At 41.2% G+C, this 24,032-nt stretch overlaps 1 protein-coding gene across 2 annotated transcripts in view; it reads right to left on the reverse strand.

Annotated features, from left to right (window-relative positions):
* The window catches only part of svep1 (sushi, von Willebrand factor type A, EGF and pentraxin domain containing 1), an 89,508-nt gene that overhangs the window by 27,467 nt on the left and 38,009 nt on the right, over positions 1-24,032 (reverse strand). For both annotated transcript variants that reach the window (XM_088015305.1, XM_088015306.1), the window contains exons 4-10: positions 20,007-20,165; positions 17,804-17,983; positions 14,317-14,496; positions 10,099-10,296; positions 6,500-6,618; positions 6,274-6,403; positions 4,083-4,196 (exon numbers count right to left, since the gene is read on the reverse strand). In XM_088015305.1, coding sequence (XP_087871431.1) covers positions 4,083-4,196; positions 6,274-6,403; positions 6,500-6,618; positions 10,099-10,296; positions 14,317-14,496; positions 17,804-17,983; positions 20,007-20,165 — 1,080 coding nt within the window. The remainder of the gene's footprint in view (positions 1-4,082; positions 4,197-6,273; positions 6,404-6,499; positions 6,619-10,098; positions 10,297-14,316; positions 14,497-17,803; positions 17,984-20,006; positions 20,166-24,032) is intronic.

Consider the following 24,032-nt stretch of genomic DNA (forward strand, 5'->3'; position numbering starts at 1 on the left):
CGCATTGAGAGAAGTGAGGGATTTGCCTTTCACTCGACTCCGGTCCACCTCCTCCATTAGCGGCGGCAAATATCGTTCCAGAGGGACTGGCGCACGTCTGGAGTCTCCCTTTATGTTCAATTTTAGTGTGTGTGTTTGTATGTGTGCGCCTAACAAGTCTTGACTATAAATAGAGTTGGCATCAGGGTGTGGGCCTGGAAAAACAAAACACTGACGTCGAAGCAGCGCTGCGCTGACGTCGTGTGGACCCGGAGCGGCCGCAGCAGTAGCAGTCTGTTATTAGTGTGCGTGCGTGGGGGTGTGTGTGTGTGTGTGTGTGTTACTGAGGTCGTTCGATGGGGGCGCACCTCCACAGACAGGTGGGAAGTGATTTCTTTGAGTTGTTTGTGAGTGGGGATGTGAGGTTTGGGGCTCTGGCTCATTAACTCATGAGAGCCAATGTGCAAACAGAGAGTCGGAGTCAGCAAAGTCAAGCCGTTTTGGAACAGCTGCAGTGCCAAGAGAAAGCGTCCAATATTTAGTCTGTTTGCTAGACTGGCCTTCAAGCACTGCTCTGCTGGAAGATTAGTCTGAACAGATTGTTTATTAGATCGTCATAACAATAGCAGGTGTCCAGCCCAGCGCTCAGCGTTTTAAGAGAACATCTGGATCATTTATTGCAATGCGGCGTGTATGAAACCGATTGTTTTGCCACTCACTAACGGGTTTTAGAAACACAGCTATGAAATGAAGCTAACAGGATCTCTGGTATGTTCAATACACTGACCCTGTGAGATGTCTAACTTTATACTGGTCGTGTTCAAACATCAATAACTGCCTTTACTTGTCTGGAGCTAATATACTGGGGACTTCAGTTTCTCCAAACATTTCCAAATAGATCCGTCTCCCATCGCTACTTGGGAAAACTCTGTCAGCCCAGACAATTTTTAACATGGACATTAAAAAGCAGACACAACATTGGCTAATTATGGTACGTTCACAGCAAACGCGTTTCGAGCGTCTGGCGCGGTGCAATTTGAACCGTTTTGATTTCGCTATTGTTAAAATCTAAAACAAATGAATTGATTATTACCAGGACTATATTGAACCTGGGGACATGCTGAGAAAACATGCAGGACACCGGGAGTGGAGTTACATGGACCGGGTCTGTCGTATATGTATGATTTACACAAATCCACAACAAAAAACAATTTCTACATCACTGAATAATCTTTAGAAGATGTCTGGTGCCAACAAGACAATGAAAAATTAAACAGCAAGTCAAAATCACTTCAGAGATAAAAACAGGAAATACAAAACGCTACTTTATCGTTAACTTTCTGCTCGTACAGAACGACCTCTAGATCTACAATCGCTCCGTGTTTTCACTCAAGCTACTCGATGCAGATCCTGCTAAACCAGGCTGGCTTCCTAAAAGCTGTCAAAAATATTTCCTTCGCCTCCAAGCACAAAGGTAACATTTTTCAAACCCTCACACAAAAAGACAAGCTTTACGGTATTTTGTTGCTGTAAAATGTAGCTGCAGCTATATTTTCCCAGGTTAACTCTTCTTTAACTTTGTGTTCCCAACATAGACCATCTCACAGTTTAGCACAGTATTTCCCATGATCATTTTTTAGATGCATTTCTATAGTTTGAGTTGAGAAGGAAGGACAACAAGAAGGTGCTACTTTAAATACGAGCAAATTTTCAATGCAATCTCTCTGTTAAAAAATTAACTGCATGCTTACATAAAAATGCAATGATAAAGGTATAAAAAATAGAGGCTCTGTTAAGGCCTTTGTTTTCCTACATGTTTTATTTCCACATAAGCATATGAGGCTTGACTGGCCTATGAAAAATGTGCACACATGGTCTGAACTACAGTCATGGGAAAAAGGAAAAACTTTTATGACTGTCAGTGCAGCCATGGAAATAACCAAGTCCACCTTTAATGCTTTGATAATATTTAGGAGGGAAAGAGGCATCATCGTTCTACTAATGGCCTGCAAAGCAGAACCTGATCATCAGCGACTGCAACCACTTCTTTAAGGCAGGAGTTTATGCACTTTGCTGGTTTGGAGAATGAAAAGGTGTTTTGCTAACACAAAGTAAAGTCAGAAAGACTTTGGCAGAGGCAATTTCAAAGTCAACGAGAACGATGTTTGCGAGTTGAAACCATTTAGAGCAGCTGCTGGTCCTCCCAGGAGTAGAAAAAAACTCAAAAATCCTTTCCTTGTTTGCGGTAAAAGTTCTGCAACAACATCCGTTACACTGAGGAGACCAATCTGGAAAAAATACCTCACAGAAATGTTGGAATGGGAGTGATGATTTGGGCTTGTTTGCTGCTTCAGAACCTGGGAGCCCATCAGTCACTGATTCCAACATGAACTCCTCTGAAAGTCAAAGTGTTCTAGAGTCAAATGTCCAGCAGTGAAAGGTTGGCTCATGAAAGAGAGACATTATCCAGAACAGAATCACTGAAAAAGAAAACAAGGCGTTGCAATGGTTTGGTCAAAATTCAGACGTCAATGCAAGCACAGATGTCCAAAAACTTTGATAAACTAAGAAACATTGAAGAAGATTTAATGAGAAGAGAGAAAACAAGCTCTGAGAACGATCCACATCATCCCTTCCAGACCGAAAGGGGAGCCGACGATCCAGCCAAACTCGCAGTACTGTGTTTCTGCCACACTTTGTGCTTTCTGAAAGGGGAGACGCTGCGCTTTCCAGCCAGTCTCGGGTTATTACGGTAATTTCACCCCCCTATTAATAGATAGTAAATTGCGAAAATAACTTGATACATGTTGAAAGTTCCAGTTATGGATAAATGGACAAATATATTTACACACAGGATATTTACATACGATTAAGATGAGCAAAAATATCCAGGCGGATTCTAACTACCATGGCAGCGTTGTGAACACCTTTTCCCATAACAGCATGGACTGTAATGCAAACTTTAATTTCCCATGACTGTATGTTAGAGACTGGTGAGCCGTGTGCGTGTCCTGCCTCTCGCTCAGTGGAGACACGCAGCCAGGCCCCACCCTGCATTTTTAATTGGTATTTTTAATTTGTCACAACTAACAAAATACACACCGACACCAATTCAAATGCTCTGTAACTAGTTAGATTTGCTTGAATAACTTGTAAAGATTTTATTTTAGAAGTGTTTTTGCAACAATGTGCTTTTTACTTTTACTTGAGTAATTTTGTTTTCAAGTACCGATACTTTTGAGTAAAATTTCTGGAGACTTTACCCACTGTGACCAATTTCACTAAATGAAGAACAAGATAGTTTTAACCAAACATTCATCAGACACACCTGCAGTTTTTGTTAAAGGTTCATAAGTTTTATATTGGCTCGATTTTGTTTGTGTAATTATGGATTATTTTCATTTTGATCTTTAAAATAACATTTTCACACAACCTTACATTTTGGTCCTGCTGTTGATGTAATTTTTTAAATACTAAATAACCAGTTAGTACTTGAGTTGCTTATTTACCAAATACTTTGATGTCCTTATTTGAGTAATACTTTTTACATCTGCTTTTGAGTAAAATATGTTGAAGCAGTGCTACTTTTACTTGTTGGAAACTCCATTCACCTCTGCTAAAGCCTAAGCTTTGCCTCTACTGAGGATTATTTACGATCTCGTTGTGTAACAAAGTTGCACGGATGTAAAAATAAACTTTAAAATTGAGAATAGAATAGAAAGGGAGTACAGCACTGGGTGTGTTCGTTTAATTATACAAACGACTGTGTGAAAAATGGATGGCACGAGGACACACTCCCTCTGAATAACGCTTTTCATTGCAAAAACACCTGCGTCTCTCCACTGTCTCCGTCTGTTTTAACATTAACGACATTAGCAGGCACTGTAACCACTTCATCAATTCCCTCCGTCCTATTCTCTTTCTCTCTCTCTCCTAAACACAGACAGAAATGTCCACTGTCTCCACTCTTCATTCACAGACGCAGCTTTTTCCTGATTCACATTTTCCAATCACTCTTTGGAAAAGATCCTGCTCCACCATAATCAGCGGAGACGGTCGGCGGCGCAGAGGAGAGCACAAACAGAAGAGCTGAGCAGACGTACCTGAGTTATCTGAAAACTGCGGGACTTCCCAGACGACGGCTGCTGCTGCTTCTGTGTTTGTGGCCTGGACTGCTGGGGGCGACCTACACCTGTCGATGAACGGCGGCTCGGTATCTGAAAATACAGAGACAAAAATCACTCACCAGGAGCCACAATCACACCAGAACAAACATCTATTTTGAACAGGACCAAAACTAGAGCAGATTTAGACGATGTCGAGGAGTTGACACTCGATAACGGAGTGCTGTGCCGTGATCCGACTTTTTTAAAGGCAGAGGGCACAAGTTGAACACATGTCTCCAATAAAAACCTTCCTCAGCCATAACAACACATGGAAATGTTCACGGCTACCATGCTTGAGGTTTCTCCCCCCGAATGCAGTGATTACCGAGAGGCTGACCCGCGTTTTTCATCCTCTACAGAAACAATATCTGGCACCTGTTAGGGCACATAAACTCCCTTCCTGGAGAACATCTCAATAACTTCCACCTTTTTTTAACCTTGAAATAAAGAGGAAAGACAGTGTGTCAAAGAAAACAAATTAGTCTGCAAAGAGTTAAACATGTTGCAGTGTGCATGAGAGACTAATCAATCTTTTTAAAGGGGAATTTTTATGCTTTACAGCCATAAGTGGGTAAATCTTGAACATAAATAGTTATTCTATTGTTTTAAAAAGCATGTACGTGGCAGAAAAAAAAAAACAGAGCTCTTTTGGGGACACCCCTCTCTAAAATAGAACAGCATCGTCATTCTCAGGAAACAACCCAGTTCATGCTATAACTATAACAGATTAGCCAGACCGTCAAGGCAACTGTGGGTGTTGTTTGTGAGGAAAGACAAAGTTTCCCCACCGCCTTGCTTTGTTTCTTTTTTATATTTTTAAGTGGCCTCTGTCAGTAAAATCCACAGATTGTTTTATTAAATTAAATTAACAACTGCTGTCTTCAATGTTCTTCCATGCCCAAGATGACTGGAGACAATTAGCCAAAAAAATAATAAGACAGAAAATTGTTCTAATAAAAATTAGCATATATAGACGTAAGAAGGGGCTGAACAGTGGAGCTACCACAGAATAAACCCTGGCAAAGGTCAAAGGGCAATAGGCAGCGGCTGGATGGATTTAAACAGGTTGAGTGGAGTCGATGTAAAGAGAAGAGAGACTTTCAGCCGATGACTTGAAGCATCCTGGTGACCCAGTTGTTGGGAGAAAAGGGAGGGATGGTGCCCGCCTGTGTGGGTAACAATGCTAGAGAGACCAGAGCAGAAATTACAGCATATGCCAGACTTTTAAAATTACAGTTTTTCTGACAAGTCGTCATTTACCGCTGTGGTGAATTACAGTCAGACTGGGCTCACCACAGAGCCCGGGTCGAGTGCTGGTCTGCTCAGCCTCCACGCTGTTGTACAACGTCCTCACTCTGAAAAATCGCAACAACTTACCCAGCTACGTCCAAAGTAATGTATTACTCTGGCACCTACAGATTTAAAAATATGTTCAGAGTTCAAGTTTGTGTGACTGGAAGTAATAACATTTTTGAGTGTAGAGAATCTGTGAGGAGAGCTAAAGATTAGGGTAATGACATGGAGACCTTTCAAAACACAAATATTTTGAGCTCATTGCAAAACGTGAATCATCGTTGTGGAGCGTTTCCAACCAGTCTGTCAGACGTATGAATAATTTTGGGTTTAATCTGGGTTTTCACTCATGAAATGACGCCTGAGTTTTGTCTCCCTTGTTCAACTTTATCCTTCGTTTGCAACTTTTGTCTGGATTCTGGGTGAGTTTCTGTCTCTCACACACTTTTTTTTATACATTACAAAACTTTGGACATAGAAAATAATTTAACTATTGATGAGGCTGAAAAAAAATAAAAGGGAGAAGTTGCAAAAATCTGATTATTGTCCTTTAATCTTACAAAGTGAAAAGTTATTACAAAATGTCCTTGTTTTGGCATCCAATTAAAATGTAAAATTTCTGAAACAAGAAAATCCTGAACAGCATTTTTATAAAAATCCAGCATGTTTGAAATTTTGAACCAATTAAAGAACGCGATTCATTTTATTCCAGGTGCCGTTGAAAACCATGTGAACGTCCCACTGCGGAGCCTTCTCCCTTGTTGTAATTAAATGCACCAGTGAAGTAACACCAGGGCCACACACGCAGTATCGACTGTTTTCAGGATGAGCTCACCGATCACAGTGACCGTGAGGGAGCAGTTGGCCTGGTTCCCGGTGCGGTCGGTTGCGACGTAAGTGATCGTTTCCTTTCCGATGGGCAGCAGCTGAGGGGGATTGTAGACTGGTTTCACCTGCACCACCACCTGCAGACGGAGGAGAAAGTTAAAGTTAAAGGAGCAGGGAAACACTTTAAGCTTGCTCCTGTCAGTCTGTGGTTTTTATGTTTTTATGTTTTCAACCTCTTCGTTGGAGTTGTCGACGGCGGTGGGGACATTCCAGCTGACGTTGGCGGTCCCGCGCCGTTCATCCGTCTCTGCAACAATGTCTGCAGGACACTGGAGCTTTGGCGGCTCAGTATCTGAAGAGACACAGAAAGAAAAAAAAAGATAAGACTCCCTGGCAGATTAACTCTTGGCTTTCCATTAGAGCCAAATGTTACGAGTTTTATGCAGTCACATCAAGAACCTCACAGTGACCTTCCTCTGCTCTTTGTTATCACAGAGGGAGTAGCAGCATGAAGTCATTTGACCTCTGGTGTCTTTAATCCCAACACATCATACATTCATTATTGATCATTATCCAAGGAAAGATAAGAGGGAGCATCACCGTTCCAACCAGGCTTCAAGTCCAAACAATATGCCGCGTCTTAAATCTTTGAGGATTTAAAAATTCATTGTCTTAATCCCTGCAGGCCAATAAATCAGTGGCTCTGGTCCTGGTGAAGGATGTTAAATATTGTGTTTGCGTAAGAAAAAAATACGATGTCACTGATGTGGAGCAGAGATCAGCGGATTGTGGTTACAACCTGTTTTAAAGGTTTCTGATCATGAACATCAATCTGAAAGATTTCAAGATAACCGCAACACCGTGGTGCTTTTCGATTGAGTGATAAGGGAAAAAAGTGAAATGGTGGCATGAACAGAAAAGAATAATCAGTCAGGTGAGTCCTAAGTGAGATTGTAATTATCTGCATGCACAGTGAATCATAGCCTGGCTATTGCCTTCCTACACGGACCACTCAATTCTCATTTCCCTTCAGTGGTCCGATTGGGATTTCTCCCACTGAGTTTGATTTCTCAGGACACATTTCACCTTGGCCAATCAGCAAACAGAAGGAGAAGTTGGGAAATGATGCCGCTGATTTTCTGCGCTGTAGTTTTAGCAGCGGCAGCGGAGGAAGTGAACAAAGCCGTTCAGTCCGCGTTGGTCGCGAGTTTACATTAACAGCCGCCTCATTCGGACCGCCACTTCTTTCTTTGTGGTGGAGGATGGTTGTTTACAGCGTGGGCAATTTCTGGTAAGCTTCAGAAACTGGTGCACTACAAATGTCACGGTCAAACGTTAGCGATTGGATAAAATCAGATCCAATAAACTTTAAAACATCAACAGAGTCTACGTCTCAAGTTTCTCAGTAAAGTGGGTCCAGAAACTTCTCTACCGAGCAAAGCGTAGGACAAGCAGCTGTTTTTTATCAGACAAAGTTGATGGGCCAACTTAATTTCTTCTGGGTTGCTGGTTTGTTAGGGCCGACACGCCTTTTGAAAAGGAAAGGTGTGGCTGGATTTTTCTTAAAAAGCTTCAAAATAAATACAAGAATTATATAAAAAGTCTGACACAAAGCACAAACTTAACAGAGTTGCACAATCAGCTGCCAGGGTTGATTCAAGCATCTGCAGAGAGCCTGGCCATGCAGAGGAGAATATAGGAGGACGCATATATGTGAGGATGAATATCAGCTCTCGATTTGTTCTGTGGAACAGACACAAGGACGCTTCCTCCTCCTGAACCCTACGTAATCAGAAACAAACCCAGTTCAACTCAGTTCAGGCCTGCAGTAAGCTGCTAAGCTTCAAAAAGTCCAGTCTCCCATCTGAAAGTGGTCATGCCTCTTGGACTGTGTAAGAGAACTGTTCTCATCTGGACCTGATGATCCATTCACTTTGGCATTTCTCTCTGCCTAACACTAACACACTTAGATCCAATCTGTTTTATTTATCTCAACAACAAGGGAAGCATCTCTTAGATGTCTTCGGTAGGATGGAGAACGCATGAAAGGACAGAAACTTCCTAGAAATTCTTGCTTTCTGTGGCTCCTCATGATAAGGTATAATTTGGAGCCTGCTTTGAAGGTTTTAGCTTTATGTTTGATTTTGTAGCACTGCCCACTTCAGGCTCAAAGGATATGAAACAGAAACAAAAAAAACCTGCTAAACCTTTCCAAAAACCCCTTGGAGTGACTCATCCATGCTTTCCCCTTCCCTGTCACCATTACCTTTCCATTTGTTTTAATCTTTACGACACTTCTTTTCCTTCTTAATAGCAGCTGTTCCTCCGTTAGCCAAGTGGCAGAAGTGGACTGAGGACATTCAGGGAAATGGTAAAAGTTGCTTTGTACCACCTGTTACACCTGCAAGGCATCTGGAGTGCTACAGTTTATTATAATAAACTCCAGAGACCAGTTTGGAGCAGGAAGGGGGAGACATGACAGCTCGGTCATGGTATGGTTCGAGTTAAAGACATGCAGGATTGCTTAAAGAGAGCTAGCATCATTCACAAAGCAGTGAGAAATGCAGAAAACAAGAATGGAAAGTGGGAACGCTCTCCAAGTCCCCTGTTGTTCCCGTTTTACAGCTTCTACTTTGTCAGCCTATTCTCTTTATTTCTCTCTCAAAAGTTCTCATTAACCGTTTTGGATAGCAATAGGAAGGAGGTTTATTTTCCCCTTTAGGCTTTTACGCAGAGGTAATAACCTTCTCCTCTGCCTTCATAATCAGAGATTTCCTCAGTTGTTAAGTCTTGTTTTTCTCCAGATGAGACTCGGGTCCAGATTTACAGAAGGTGAGCACAGTCTGTTAACTTGATTACTATACATCCAGTGAAAGCCCTGCAGCTAGTCCTGAATGCAACAGCTCCACTCGTGCAATGAAAAACATCCATGGCTTTTTCCTTACACTTCCTCTGCTGGAGACTTATTAAAGACAGGATTGATTTCAGAGTTTTACTGCCGACTATTAAATCTATGAATACACTGAAACCACCTCACCAAGACAAACTCAAAGCTGCAGTCATCCAGTCATATTTCCCTGGATGTGCCTAAAACTAAGCCCTAAAACAAGACACGGCGATTCTCTGGATGAACTGCTTTTACCGCTCGACTCAGACGTCCTAAAACTCCTGGAACATTTTGTCAATTATTTTTGGCCTTCACTTTTTTGCTGAGAGTATCAGCGGTTTAATGGGTTTTACAGTTTCCTTTATTGCTTTGTAATATTAAAGATGTTGATTTATTTGTATTTCTACGGCACTTTGCTATGCTGGCTGGATAAATGAGGATAAAAACCACATTGATGTGAATGAGCTTAGATATAGTGTATCAATATGTTTGAAAAGAAAATGATTACATCTCAATAAATTTGATGATTTTCAAAAAGTTAATTTCAGTAATTTATTCCACAATGTGAAACTCGTGTAGCTTAATTACACACAAGCTGATGTTTTTAGAGACTTTAAATTGTGATGATTTTCTGCTTAGATTAGATTTTTACATCAGCTAGGAGAAATTTAGAAAGCAATATTTAATAGAAATATGGGTTAATAATAAGTATGTTTAATGCTTTCAAATGGTTGTTTTAATCTGACAGATTAGCCTCATCTGAACGCATAATTTCATTTACTGAGGTACCTGTAGATAAATAAATAACTAAATAATAAGTAAAACACAAACTTAAACTCCAACAACAACACCATTAATATTACTGTTGTCTAGGGTCTGTTTAGAGCTTGACCTGCCATGACCTTTAACCTTCAGAGGCTTCAGAGAAAAGGCCAGTTTCCTCACCTTTACAGGTAGCTTTATGGACATTAGCAGTCCAGTTCCCAGATCCCAGGCACGCCGCCCTGCGGTTTCCCTGGAGACTGTAACCTTGGCGACAGGTGAGGTGACAGATGAAGCCTGGAGCCACAGCTCTTTTCCCGCAGGGAGGAGGCGACAACACGATGTGATTCTTTGGATTCACGATGGGGTGACAACGAACCTCTGGGGAGGCAAAATAAGAAAAGCTGAATTTACTTTAATGTACGACGTAGCTTATAATTTTGCTTGTACATTTTTGCACATAAAAGATGTTCAAGATCTTGTATGTCTCTCTTTGTTTGGTACCAGGGCTACTGCAATAAGGTATAACAGTAAGAAAAAACACATGACGGCAAAAAGGATCAGAGAATCTATTCAGCCTTTCTGGGAAAACGTACTCCATGGCGTTAGAAAGAGGCCATAACCCACTGAGAGCTTTCAGATTTGGGACGAGACGTGTGGCTTTTGTCCTGGCCGTAAAACGGTGACCCAGTGGAATCGTCTGCGAGGATCACCAGAGTCAGGATGTCCGGCTGAAACGTGTTTTGCTGATTCCCACAAGGCTTTTATTGTGTGGGCTGTGAGATCTGGGAAATTGAAGGTCAAGTCAAGGCCTAACCACAACATTGTCTGAGGAATCACACACTGGCTCCACTGGCTTGCTTTCTTCCGATATAGTTAGTGCCAGTTGTTTCCAATGTAGGCCATCTATATCCAGCCATGTACACGATTCATCCAGTTCTGATCCCAACATGTCCATTCGCAGTTCAGCGGACAAACCTTTCCAGTCCCAAATCCCTTGGACAACTCTTGATAGATCCTCATCATCCAGCAAGAGTTACAGATTGAGATTATCTGACCCTGTTATTTAGGTATCTCAGTTTAACCTTTGTTAAACTCTCTGATCCTCATGCCGATCCATTCTTTTTTTATTCTAACACATTGACTTTGAGTACAAAACTGGTAAATATATCCCATCCACTACCAGGTACGGTCAGCGGTCATAATGGTATGCCTAACCAGCGTGTGTCCCTTTTGCATTGGGAACCTTCAAGAACGAGCTGCAGTCATTTGGGGAGAGGGATTTCTGGGTTTTGCTTCTGGACAAAAGACTCCATCAGGCCTAAAAAAACCAAAACAAAACAAAATCCAGCCTGAAGGCCTGATCCGACCCGACTATTTAACTTTAATTAGAGGCCCGAGCCCGGAGCAAACCCAACATATTGTTTTAATTAAGATTTTGCTGCTTTTCTTTTCAGACCACCGTTAAGAGTAAGCAGTGTAAGTTCTCCCAATTTTAGTTTTAACGTCTTCCAGCTCCGTTTTGTCGCTTGTTGTGGCCACGGGGTGAGTCAAGGTCAAGTCATCTGGGATGTGTGATTGATAGGATCCTATCTGCACAACCGCTGGAGAGGAGCAGGGTGTAGTACGCTGCGCTCGCCACAGTCTGATTAACTTCTGCTCTGTTTTTACTATATTTCCTCAGCAGGTTAAACTACCTGTGTTTAGACTATAATACGTAGATTGATATGACTTCATATCGTGCATTCTTGTTTGTCGTTCTCGGTGCTGGATGTATTGCTTATTAAATGGCACCACAGAAGCCTGAACCCAAGTCGACAATCAAGGAAATAAGTTCAGGTCTTTTCTCGACCTGATTCTCTTCGTGAACCAGTTTCGGATCTCGGTGGCTTTCCGATGATAACAGGTTGCTCTTCCTATCTGGACTTGCATTTCCTTCGCTGTAGCCTTAAAAGAGAAAATTCTCCTAGGGTTATTCATAAAGTCAGATTTTAAACAGACTAAAATATCTCCGTTTCCTCCACTGCCAGATGAGTAGTCTCTCCTTCACCACAGGACAAACAAACAGTAAAACAATCCAGCCAGCTGCATCGAGAGCCCACAGAAGCTTCTCGTCTGTGTTAAAAAAGTGTTGACAGTTTGTTGGGCCAGATGATCAAATAAACAAGCTCCATACACAGCAGCAGAGATGGGATATATTGATAAGCGGATGCAGTTGGCTCGGGTTTTTTTTTTAAATAGCTCACCAAGCTGGCAGGCTGGTTGGCAGTGCGTCAGCGCGAGCCGGAGCAGTGAGGTTGGAGGTTTGCGGCTAAACACTCTCACACTGTCCCTTTTTTGTGTGCTTGTGTGCCTGACCTGAGAGCTCTTTGTGGTGGGCACGAGTGTGTGCAACTATTTTAACATAACTATCAGTTTCAAAGTGTGCGAGCAATTTTAAATGCACACGATTTTGCTGGGAGAAAGCAGATATATCTTTCACCGACTATAGGTCCAAATATACACCGTGTGTTTAGCCGCGCCGTGCACGTGTGTTTACATACGTGTGTAAAACCACATGATTACGGCAGAAACATACAGATCATGTGTTATTTCAGGCTCCTTCGTTTGATAAATTCTCTCTGGGCTTAGTGAGGGCAGACACGTTTCAATGAGCTGAAGCAAAACAAATCTCTTGAGCTTATAGTTACATGTCAGGTTACAAGAACGATGTGCTGCTACAAGTCTGTTATGGGTCTTAAAGAGCTCAGCACTGCAAATATTCAACAAAGGGACCTAATCTGATTAAACTCGAGAGGCAGAAAGAACATTATTATTGAAAATTTTCCTTCTAGCTCAGCAAACCTGGTATTGACATTCCTTCCTTCAGTTCAGATACAAGTTGACAGCCTCAAATAAGAGCCTTTACAGCTGGTTTTTAACTTCATCTTAAAGTCAACAGTAAGATATTATTAGTCAGATATTAATCATTGAATTTTTTTTGTTGAGTTGTGTAGGACTTACGAGATGCAACAAATAGAGGACAATAAATGAAGTGGGCCTTGTCAGAGGTCAATGTCGGCGCACAGACACTGACGATACCGACCAGCAGCAGTGAAGCCTAAACGCCTGCTGGCAGCAGCTCTGCACACCTTCAGAGTGCGACCAGTCCAGGATATGGAGATATACATTATACAACCGGCCTCCACAGAGTGTAAAATGGTCTCCAAAAAAAAAACAAAAAAAAAAGCTAAATACACATCAAGCATCACAGAAAACTCCTGAAATCTACTGATCCATCTAATCCTGCTTTCTTGAAAAAGCTTCAGTTTTGGAGGACAGTTCTAGCATTGAATTCATTAACCATTTAAACGTTAGGTGGGTATTTTAACATTGTAAACGACCAAGAATATGTCTAATTTAACAAAGCTTTTTTTATAAGAACTTTTCTTCTGGTAGCCATCCAGGTAATAATCTTTCTGCTTGAAGCGGTTGACGTCACGCCAGTGGGTGGTCCTTCAGTGCGTCTCTGCTCAGGTTGTTTCTAAACTTTGCTAATTTGATCAAAAGCATCCAAGACCACCTTCACAGGTTTCCCTTAGGGGGGGGGGACTATCCCTGAAAAGCTTTGAATTCATTCAGACCTGCACTTGGATTTTACGGTGAGGTTTTTAATGGGACCTTTAAGAGGTTAGATCTTCAACAATGCTAACAAAGCTGTTCATGTTTTCTGTTCTGATACATGACAAACTGTGAAACAACACATGTTCTACGCTAAAAACATTGAAGTTTCTCTCAGGTTTCACATTTTGCCTCTGTTAGTCTACAAATTCAGATTTTGCTTTTTAGATGAAGGTAACAAAACAAATCTATATGATGTAATTTTTATAAAAAATTGTAGTTTTTTTCAAAAACATTTGTTAAAACTGTCACCATATTGTGACAGTATGAGACAGATAATCTACAAAAAATTATCTTCTCCCTGAGTTAATATCGCCATCTGAGAAATCCACCAATCCCGACTAAATACAACCAATCAGAGCCAGAATCTTAGCGCTGCCCATCAGCCCTGTGTACTCGCTGGTGCTAATGGAAGACAAACCACTTACCATTACAGGAAAACCATCATTGGTGGTCATGCTAACTAGCTTGAGCGTTCACAAAAGGCTCTTTTAATCAGAGGGGTGATTGACAGCACTTAGACCCGCCTACTGGCTCTGATTGTTTACAGGTAGCACTGGGAGCACTGGGAGGAGGCAGAGAAGCTAAATTTTTTCACAGAGTGTCAGTCTCATGCCAAACTGTCACGACATAGAGGCAGTATCAACAAATATGTGAAAAAATATTTTGAATAAACGTTACATCCTGCAGCTTTCAGAACATTTATTTGAGACGACGGCAAAGAGTAACGTGAAGGCTTACCCACACACCGAGGTAGAGGTCCACTCCACTGGGAGTTAGCCTGACAGGTGAGTGTGGAGTCTCCCTCTAATCTATAGCCTCGCTCACAGCCAACCTGACACTGCGTCCCGTAGGACACCCCGCTGTCGCTGCACCGCAGGAAGCCGTGCTGCGGCCGGGAGAGGACCGGACAGGAGCGCACTGAAAGAAGAAGAAGAAGACGATAAACACCAGGATCCAAACCAGGGAAAGTGAAACAAAAGCTGCTCTGTTTGTTGCTGGATCTATTGTTCCATAATTATTTATTTATCTAAGGTTAGTTTGAAAATGGGAAACCTCTACCCTGTAATCCCATGACAAGCACTGGAAACGTACTGTAATCTCAAACTCCTCAATGAAATCTTATCATGATAAGCCCCACATGTTGGCTTCTCCAAGGCAACTCCAGTTTGTTCTTCAAACAGATCATAATTCGCCAACACTAAATATGAAACGTAACAGATAAACTCGGATGCTGTAACCCATAAATCACAAGAGGAGTGGAATACATGAATGAATCATCTTTGGCTGTAACTTGGGGCCTATCATTTAACCAAAACTGTGAAAGTCCCTATAAAATAAAGGAGGGCGGGAGAAAAAAAAACACTCCTAGTATGTGTGTGTCTGCTCTGAGTTATGCTGAGGTCTGGTAACAGGGTGTGCGGTGTGCTATTTCTCATCGCCACCCATAGACAGACAGGCAGTTCAGATGAGCCCCCTCTCCCTCAGGGTCCAACTAGCAGGGAGGTCCTACAGTACGCGGCAAAGACGAGACAAACACATACAAGCAGACATATGCACACACACTTAGAAAATATATACTCAAAGCCACATACTATAAATCTGTACCACACACCCTTACATATTCAGTGTCTTGGTATTTGTGAGTCACTGCGCTGCTGCCTTTCTGCTAAAACGAGCATTTTCCTCATTAATCTCTTGACCTCTGGAGCTCCCCCCTCTTCTGTTCCTTCAGCTTACAGAAACTCCCCCCCAACTCTGCTCCTGCTTGCTTCAACTTTGACTTTTATCTGCTCCTCCTGTTGGTCACTCCGTCTCTGTTCAACTGAATCCTCCCTCTCCTTTTCCTCTTCGTGCCGTCTGACAGGGCAAAACGAGGTGGAATCCCAGGAAATGTTAACTTGTCACCCGCTCTAAAAAACACATGTAGGGAGCGGAGACTATGCTATTTGAGGATAACTCCCACATGAATCACTGGAGACTCTCAAAAAAAAAAAGAAAGAAAAGAAACTCAGCCAACAAATCAGCTTATAGCCTTTATTTTGACAATTTAAGTCAGCACTGCATACATAGGAAAGTGCTGCAATGCTTTAAGGTATCTGGGCTGAGTGAGGAATTATACAGAACGTAATGTAAGGTAATCCCATCTGAGTACTGAGAGAAAGAAAATATTAAGATGGTGAGCATTGTAGGTTTTTCTCATTCATAGACTTTTTACACCCGTTTACTCTTTGCAGAGTTGTTGAATAAAACAGAATAAAAATATCCTTTATCGTCTGACAATGGGACAATTTAAGTGCAACAGCAGCAAAGTGGCAGACAATAGCAGCAACAAGACTCACAGAATAAAAATATTCTACAAAATGTCAACATAAATACCGTGTAGTTATAAAAAATACTAAAGTTCACAGGAATGTGCAACCGAGTTGGTTAGTTCAAAAATGCTGATAGCTTTTGCACCAAGGTTGCGTTCACACTGCGGTCCGAAGTGACCCAATTCTGATATTTTGTCAAATCAGGTTTTTTTTTTTTTTTTTTTTTGCCGTGGTCGTTCACTTCCAAATAAAGGCAACATGTATGTGATCTCCAGTGTAAACGGCAAACGATCTGAAAATGTCCCGCATGCGCAGTAGAGGGCGCAATAACGTCACACATAGAGAGCGTTCTCAGTGTTCTGCCAATCACCACAAAGAAGAAGAACAAGTGCTCAGTGTTTGCGGAAGTAAACATGGATGCTAACGATAGAGCGCAGTTTACGATTTTAAAGTTGTTGTCCACCCGGAACCAGAATATTAACAACTTAATCCTCGTCATAGTCCGCCATGATTGTTGCTTTTCTTCCCGCTTGCGCTTATCAGGATGCAGAATAGTGACATGTGTCGAGTATTCGGATGAAGGCGACCCGGACGTTCAGGACACATTTGAATCGGAAACGTATCGGATACCCGAAAAAAGTCTGACCTGTGTCGTTCAGACTGTCATGAAAAGATCAGATAAAGGTCGCATTACGGCAAAAAGAATTGGATTTGGGTCCCTTCAGGCTGTGAACGCAGCCCTAAGAGTTATTCAGGGTTGACTGTCAGTCTAATATGGATTTTTTGGGATAGTAAAGTCAGAGTACTTGTTGAAAAGCAAAGGATGGATTTGTACACACTATACAGAAAACCATGGCGGAGATTCAAACCTACAACCTTTTTGTGATAAGACAACAGTGCTAACATGTTCCACTGCACAGCCCTAATGCATGTTTCTCATTATAGTTTGGGAAAGATATAAACTTTACATTTAATTTAGATTTACTTAGAGTTTAAGAAAATCTTACAGTGACTGAAGCCACCAACTAAGAAGTCTAACTAACCTGGGGGACTTGATATTTACCGACTGCTTCAAACAGCTTGCAAAGTGACTGACTGGTGCAAAGTAGTGGCTCTAAAAGTACATACAATGGAGCAGCAACCTTTACAAATCAAAGAGCTACTTTTGTCCATAAACCTACAAAGAAAGAAATTGTGTAGCGCTTTTCAGTTCTGGTCCTTAGGGAACACTTCTGCCACACATTTGACCTGAATAAATGGCTGATTAAGAGGCTTCTGCAGCACTTCATGGCTTGCAGAGGAGGCCATGCAATCATTTCAATCAGGTGCTCCTGAACACAGACATCTAAAGTTTGCAGGGCAGTCGTCCTTGACGACCGGAAATGAGAAACACTAGAGAATGAGAAAACATACAAATAAACATTATTTATTTATTTTGTTGGGATCTAAAAGAACAATTCATATATGTTTTTTAGGTTTCAGAACCAAAAAAACTCATCAAACCTTTACAAGGGAAAGCACAACTCTTTATTGGGTAAAATGGCGCCATTGGAGTCCTTTACATTTTAATAAAGAGGCAACCAACTTTAAAGAACAAGGCAAAGCCTAATGACTAATAAACAGGATAAAAAAGAAAAAAGTACCCTGTGTAAAATCAGGTTACTCAAAGAGTCAGATGGCAGAACTGCCGACACAAGCGTTTTCTTATTGTTCTCTTGCTGCTCCTTAAAACTGTTGTTGGTTATCTGGAAGCCTGTAGACCTGGCAACTTTAGATACTTTTTGGAAATTATATAAGCATCAGAAAAACGTCTGTTTTATATTTGAAAACTATTTATTGGTTTGTAAGGGTGTAAAATGTGACCATTGGCCCGGTTTTCTTTTTCAAAGCTACACCTGTGATGTGTTCCTTACCTGTGCAACTAGCAGGTGTCCCTGACCAGGTGCCGTCAGCCTGACACAGTCTGATGCCGGTTCCATGAAGCTCGAAACCCGGCTGACACCGAACTCCACAGGCAGCCTCAAAGTGGTTGTTGCACACATCCTGGACAAAAAGGCCATTTTCTGGAGGGGTCAGTGCTGGGCAGTGAATCACTGAACGAGAAGATTGGAGGAGATTTAAAAAGTCAATATAATAGAGACGAGCCACTGCACAATGATAAACTATGCACTCGGTAAAACTAAGATAGTCTACACTTCATGGAAAAGGCTATGAATACATAAAATATTACAAGAGAAAGACTAACAGAATATTATATGTCAAGATTCACCGTCTTATCTACGATGAGGGAGGAAGAGAAACCATACTGTAGAGTCTGAAGCTGGTGATAAATAGACCTTTGCTTTCAGATGAAAAATCAAGTGGAAAGTCTGGCTTGTTCTTCAAACAACAGGGAAGTTCACAGCTGGATGCAAATTCAGAGATATGGCTCGCTCTGATCTTATGCTTCTGTGGAAAAGTGTTAAGTGTTTCTATTGAAGTTACTATCTATCCGCGTTTTTTCCCGTCAACCCAGGACTGTTGCTTATAATAATTCGTCCGCACTGCTTTATTGCAGGTCCAAATAAGGTAACATAATGACCAACTGAATAGCAGAAGCATTTGTCTGGTTTTACTGAGTAAAGCAAAATCAAGAGCAAAGGATTCATCTACAAAGGGCCATTTTTATGTTATTCTGTGTTTTCATTCCCCCTGAATATGTAGTTAGTTTCTGCTCCTTTGCACCAAAAAAACCAAAGGATCCTAGCTTAAGTAAACTATGCTTCAGTTCTCTTCACACCAGAGGAAAAACACTCTACAAACTCAAGGAGGTCCAAGAATGTTCAATGATTGCAGACAATTTAGAAAATGTCCTTTAAGCATGAAGGAATGTCTCCAAGCCGTTCCTTGAAGCTTTGTCTGCTGTCCACACAAATATCACATCTGTTTCTGGCCTCTCTTTGGCAGCACTATAAGTAAACTTTGCATTTACATAGCAGCCTAGCAATATTGGAATTTATCTCTGTGTCTCAGCTTCTAGCTTATATGCACAATTTGGAGATGTGTGCACTTCTTCCCAAACAAAACATGCATATTTTTATTTGCAAGTTGCCTGTTTTTTTCTTCTTCTTCTTTTTGCATGGATTATTCCTCTCAGCTGTGGGAAGAGATTCTTTCCAAGGTAACAGCGTTCTAGTTGAGAAGTCAGAATTTCAACATGGCAACGTCAACAGACATTTCTGAACAGCTCTTGCCGAACGTCAGTTTAAGCTTTAGTTTCCACACCACTTTTAATTTGTTCAGCTTAGAGTTGCAGACGCTACAAGCAACATCGATTTTAGACGCACTTCTAAAATCTTGCTGTTGATGCAAGAAACGGCTGTGTTAAAACTCAAACCTGGCCTTACAAGTCGAAACTGTGGGTAGTCGGAATGGCCCCAAGTTTCCAGTGGGAAGTCTGACTTCGGAGGGCGTACCAGTTGATTTTTCCAACTGGGATGTGGGAATTTCCCAATTCCGAGTTCAACTGGAAAGCTACATCAGATATTCAGCTACCATGATAATGAGCCGCCACATTCTCATCTCAGATATTTGGTGCACATACAAAATAGTCTGGAAACCTGTGACACACCTGGTTCACAATATGCTTCATCGCTCCAAGCTCTCCAGACACAACTCACTTTCTTGCTCGTCATTTAATGTTGAGGAGTGCTTTCAGCTCAGTGTGAACTTTATTTTTTGTATTTTTACATTTTGTGTGGACTCATGCTGCACTGAGTTTCTCGTAAATGAGCCGTTTACAGAGAAGCTTCTTTTTTTTTTTTTGGCAAAGTAAACCTTTGCTACAACACATGCAACTAAGGCACAATGACCAAAAAAAGACAATATGGTTTTATCGCTGTGTTTACCATTAGTGAAACTTTTAAGATCTACTGAGTTTAAATACTGCTGACTGGAAGCCAGAAAAGAAAAAGAAAAAAAAAATAACATTCACGCTCAGCTTTTTCCTGGAAAAATCATGCCAGAGTCTAAATATTTACAGTAGCCACACATAAAGTGCCGCTGGACAGCGTCGATGTAATTCAGATGGTGCGCATGTCAAAAAAGTTTTGCTCCCAGAGAGCAGCTTTGTCTCACCCTGACAGCTTGTGCCTATTGGCTGATAGCCCGGCTTGCAGACGCAGTCATGGAGGGCGGTGCTGCCAGGCTGGGACGTGTGCTGCGCGTCAGGGCACGACAGGCAGGTGGTCAGTCCTCCGGGAGTGCCCTCTGGTTTGTAGGTGCCAGGTGGACAAGCTGTGAAGATGAGAGAACAGGGGAGACACTGCTGTTCAGAAACCGATCCCACAGGGCTTTAATATGAAACATATGAGAGAAGTCACAAAGTGACTAAAGTAAGAATAATGAAGATCTATGACATGAAAATGGAGCTGGAATGAAAAACTGTCTTACTAAAGATAATAAAATACATTTGATGCAAAGTTAACTGTGTTTATAATCAGTGATGTGTTTAAATTGAAGTCACTGGACACACAGAAGTGAAAGAAGCAAATCGAAAAGGAAGTGTATTTTCTATGCATGTTTGAAGTTTATTTTAGATTCGGGAAAATGAAAGAGCACGACTTTCAGCAGGTAGCAAGAAGGGAGAAGTGAAAACAGCAAAGACGCTTTGTCTTATTCTTTTAAGCTTTTAACCTGTCTGTTAAGGAATGTGCAAGACTTGAAAATGTCAGCAAATCTGAAAAAAACCTGCATTAACATTTAAGTTGAAAATATCCATAATCTCTAAAAATACAGGGAGAAACTTGAATTTATGCAATTACTGACATGTTGCACTGTAATCATTTGTCTTTGTGTTAAAACCGTGAAACATTTACACAGCGATTCACACGGCATGTTGCTGCCTGTGCTCCTTATGTAAATAATTAATCACCACTCATAGAAGGACAGCTAGAAAACAGCATTTTAATTTTCTTGAACTATGTTTGTTAAATAGGAGTTGAAATAGGATAAAATCAGTACGTGCAGGTCAAAACTTTACAAGCACAGAATGTTTTTAACTCTGTCTTTGACTGAATTCAGACATAGTTGGTATCAAATGCTGTCGCTCTAACTGAGCCACTAATCCCAAAAAGTTAGTTTGCAAACACGCAGCAGTTTGTTTCTTCCATAGTTTGTTCAGGCAAATCCAAAAATTGTTTGCAACAATTAATAAAGCCGATCTCCAACGCTGACTACACCCTTGCTCAAATCCAGCTATCCTCAGACGAACGGGTGTTTCGAGCAGCTTTAATATGGCAGCATGTGCTCGAAAACAAGAAAGCCATAAATCTCCACACGAGGCGGGAACAAGTTTAAGAAATTCAAAAACATGGAAAGTCTCGTGGGAATCGAGGCTCTTTGAGTCGAACGGAAAGACCGAAGTAATTCTAACCTTTACGACCGTAGAAGGAATAAAAAAATTACATGACAGCAACTTTCAGACGCGTTCGGCGAGCAGCTTTAATTATGACGGCTGCAACAGAGAATCCACAGTCCCCAACGCTCTTCACAACTCGTTGACTTTTCTTGAAGCCCGAGGCTAGGTGTGAATTTCCACTGCAGAGCTGCTGCCAGGTTGGCCTCTCTCTCCTCCTCCCTTCTCCTCAGCTGCAGCAGGTCAGACAGGAGAAGTTAACCAACTGTAAAGCGCACAGCAGCTGCTGGCAGTGAAATGCACCCAGTAACCCACATCAAATGCAAACGCAGAGAGAAAACCATGAAGGAATACCTCATCTGGTGCAGACAACTTGCGTCTCGGTCTGCCCCTTTTCATTTGATAACAAAAGCATGTGACGGTCCGTCATATTTCTGTGGCTTTCAAACTCAGAGGAGACACCTTACGTAAGACCGAGTGAGAGCAGAAAGTCCATGAGAATCTGTTTTATAGCTTCATTTAAGGTTTACAGGAAGCCTGTTTAATTTGAACCTGAATAATAAGTCACCTCCAGCTCCACAGTGGAAATACTGTACCTGAAAAATATAACATTTCAGTTTTTCTGGCAGGCCGCATGTGTTGACAGGTAGTAAGTACACAGTGGTATGATCGCACATACGCAAACAGACGCACGGGTCTACAGCATAAAAAGACCAGACCTGGCTTCTGGAGAGGGGAACTGGAACGAAAGGAGGGGGGGGGGGCAGCTACGAGGGACGAAATGATGGTAGGACAAGCAGACGTGGATCTAAAATAAAGGTGGGCATGGAGAAAATTATTGGAACATTCAGGCGCTGAGATGAAGCTGCTTTGAATTATGCAGCAGCCAAACATCTCTGTTTGGCTAACTTACTGTAACTCTGCTGCAATGTAGCAGAGTCACTTCCTGTCTAAAAGACAGGAAGTGACCAAAAACCTAAAGATCTGCTCCGTCTGGACTGTGTACAGACACAGAACACCTTTATAATACCATGAAGCAACTATGTGGTAAAACTAAGCTGATAAATGTTACATTGTTGTGTTAATGCATGTTTTGATGATGAAACTGGAATATGGCAGACAAATATATGGTAATGACTAATTAGTTACAGTGATTACACTACTATTTGAAGTAACTGTCTCTATTTTTTCTACATCATAATTTCACTTAATTTACCAACACTAGGACATCTAAACCTTACCAGGAAGTATTTGTCATATAACAACCATGAATCAGTGAAGTGACTTGTTGTGTGCTTAGCAATGTCACATTTACCAGAAATGAAACAAACACTTTCCAATTAAGTTTCTCAACCTGATACTACCAAGTAATTGACTGATAAAACACTTCCAACTGCAGTATGTCACCCTGCTACTTCATTTGTATTACATCCGTAGTTTCGACGTGGCGTCCCTCAGGGTTCTGCTCAAGGTCCTCTTCTTTTTATGCGCTCTAGCCAAGCTTTCCTTTCTATGATTTTTCTTTTTATTGCTTTGCAGATGACATTTAAATGAAACTGTCTTTGAATTTTCAAAACATTAGGCATCATTACCATGCAGAAGTGCCATAAGGACATTGAATCCATGCAGCAAAAATATTTTAAGCTTAAGTAAAAATAAAAATTAGTTAACTAAAAAGAATTTTTTTCCATTTGCTGCTCCTTGTTACTGAATGATCATATCAAACGGACTCAGATCTTGGAAAATATTGAAATTAAATCTCATTTTTGACTCTTTTTAATCAACGTTAGTCTTGTAAAAAAAAAAAAAAAAAAAAAAAAGGGAAGAAAAATGTGTTATTCTTGCCGGTCAACTAGACATAAAAAATATTTTTGCTAAAGCTAAATTTAATTAGATTTAAACTTCACCTCTGAAAACAACGCTAATCTGAGACTCAACTAAACAGTGACAAATTGAACAAAGCGAAGTCTGTTAAGGTTAAAGAAGAAGCTGGAAAAAAAAGTAGGTGGAAAAACACAAGTGCAGACAAGTTCATCTGTTAAAGTCCTTTGTTGTAACACAAAGTAAGTCAAAGTAAACTGGCAGATACGTCGAGTCCTGGAGCCAAAGTTACTATCACACGAGAATCTCCTGGATCTCCTGGGAGGGGAGAGTGTGTTCGATTAGCCAGACCTAAAAACAGACCCAGACGGAAACTGAGAGGAGGTCCAGAGAGGGGGGGCAGAACATCTGCCTTCCCAGCCACAATCACAAACAGGGTCCAACTAAATCCACAAACATGTGCTTTAAAACACACACACACACACACACACACACACACACACACACACACACACACACACAGTCAAGACAATACATTGGAGCGTTTACTACTCCCCTCATGTAAATGTGACCATAAATCTGATATTTTATAACTAAGAGGATGAGATCGAACAAAGACATGACTATTACAGTCCAGAATGTAAAACCCTGAAGCTCAACTCCTGCATTTTTGAAGTACAAAAAATATGTTGCTGACTGAAATGTACTGGCACGACTGAGGACTTTCAGAAATGATTTACTTGTTTTTATAACCCTACTTAAGCAACAACTTTAATAATGGTAGGTTACTGCGTATAGGGTTTTCTTCGAGCCTTCCTATTCCCTCCTGATCTCCAAAGAAATGCATCCTAGGTTGATTGTTTATTCAAACTTTGCAAGTCGGCAAGGCAGAAAAAGTGGCTCATTTCAATGACAAAACACTCAAA

The sequence above is a fragment of the Poecilia mexicana genome, unplaced genomic scaffold (genome assembly GCF_051168715.1).
Source record: "Poecilia mexicana isolate PSO_F unplaced genomic scaffold, ASM5116871v1 scaffold_18, whole genome shotgun sequence".
Taxonomy (NCBI): domain Eukaryota; kingdom Metazoa; phylum Chordata; class Actinopteri; order Cyprinodontiformes; family Poeciliidae; genus Poecilia; species Poecilia mexicana.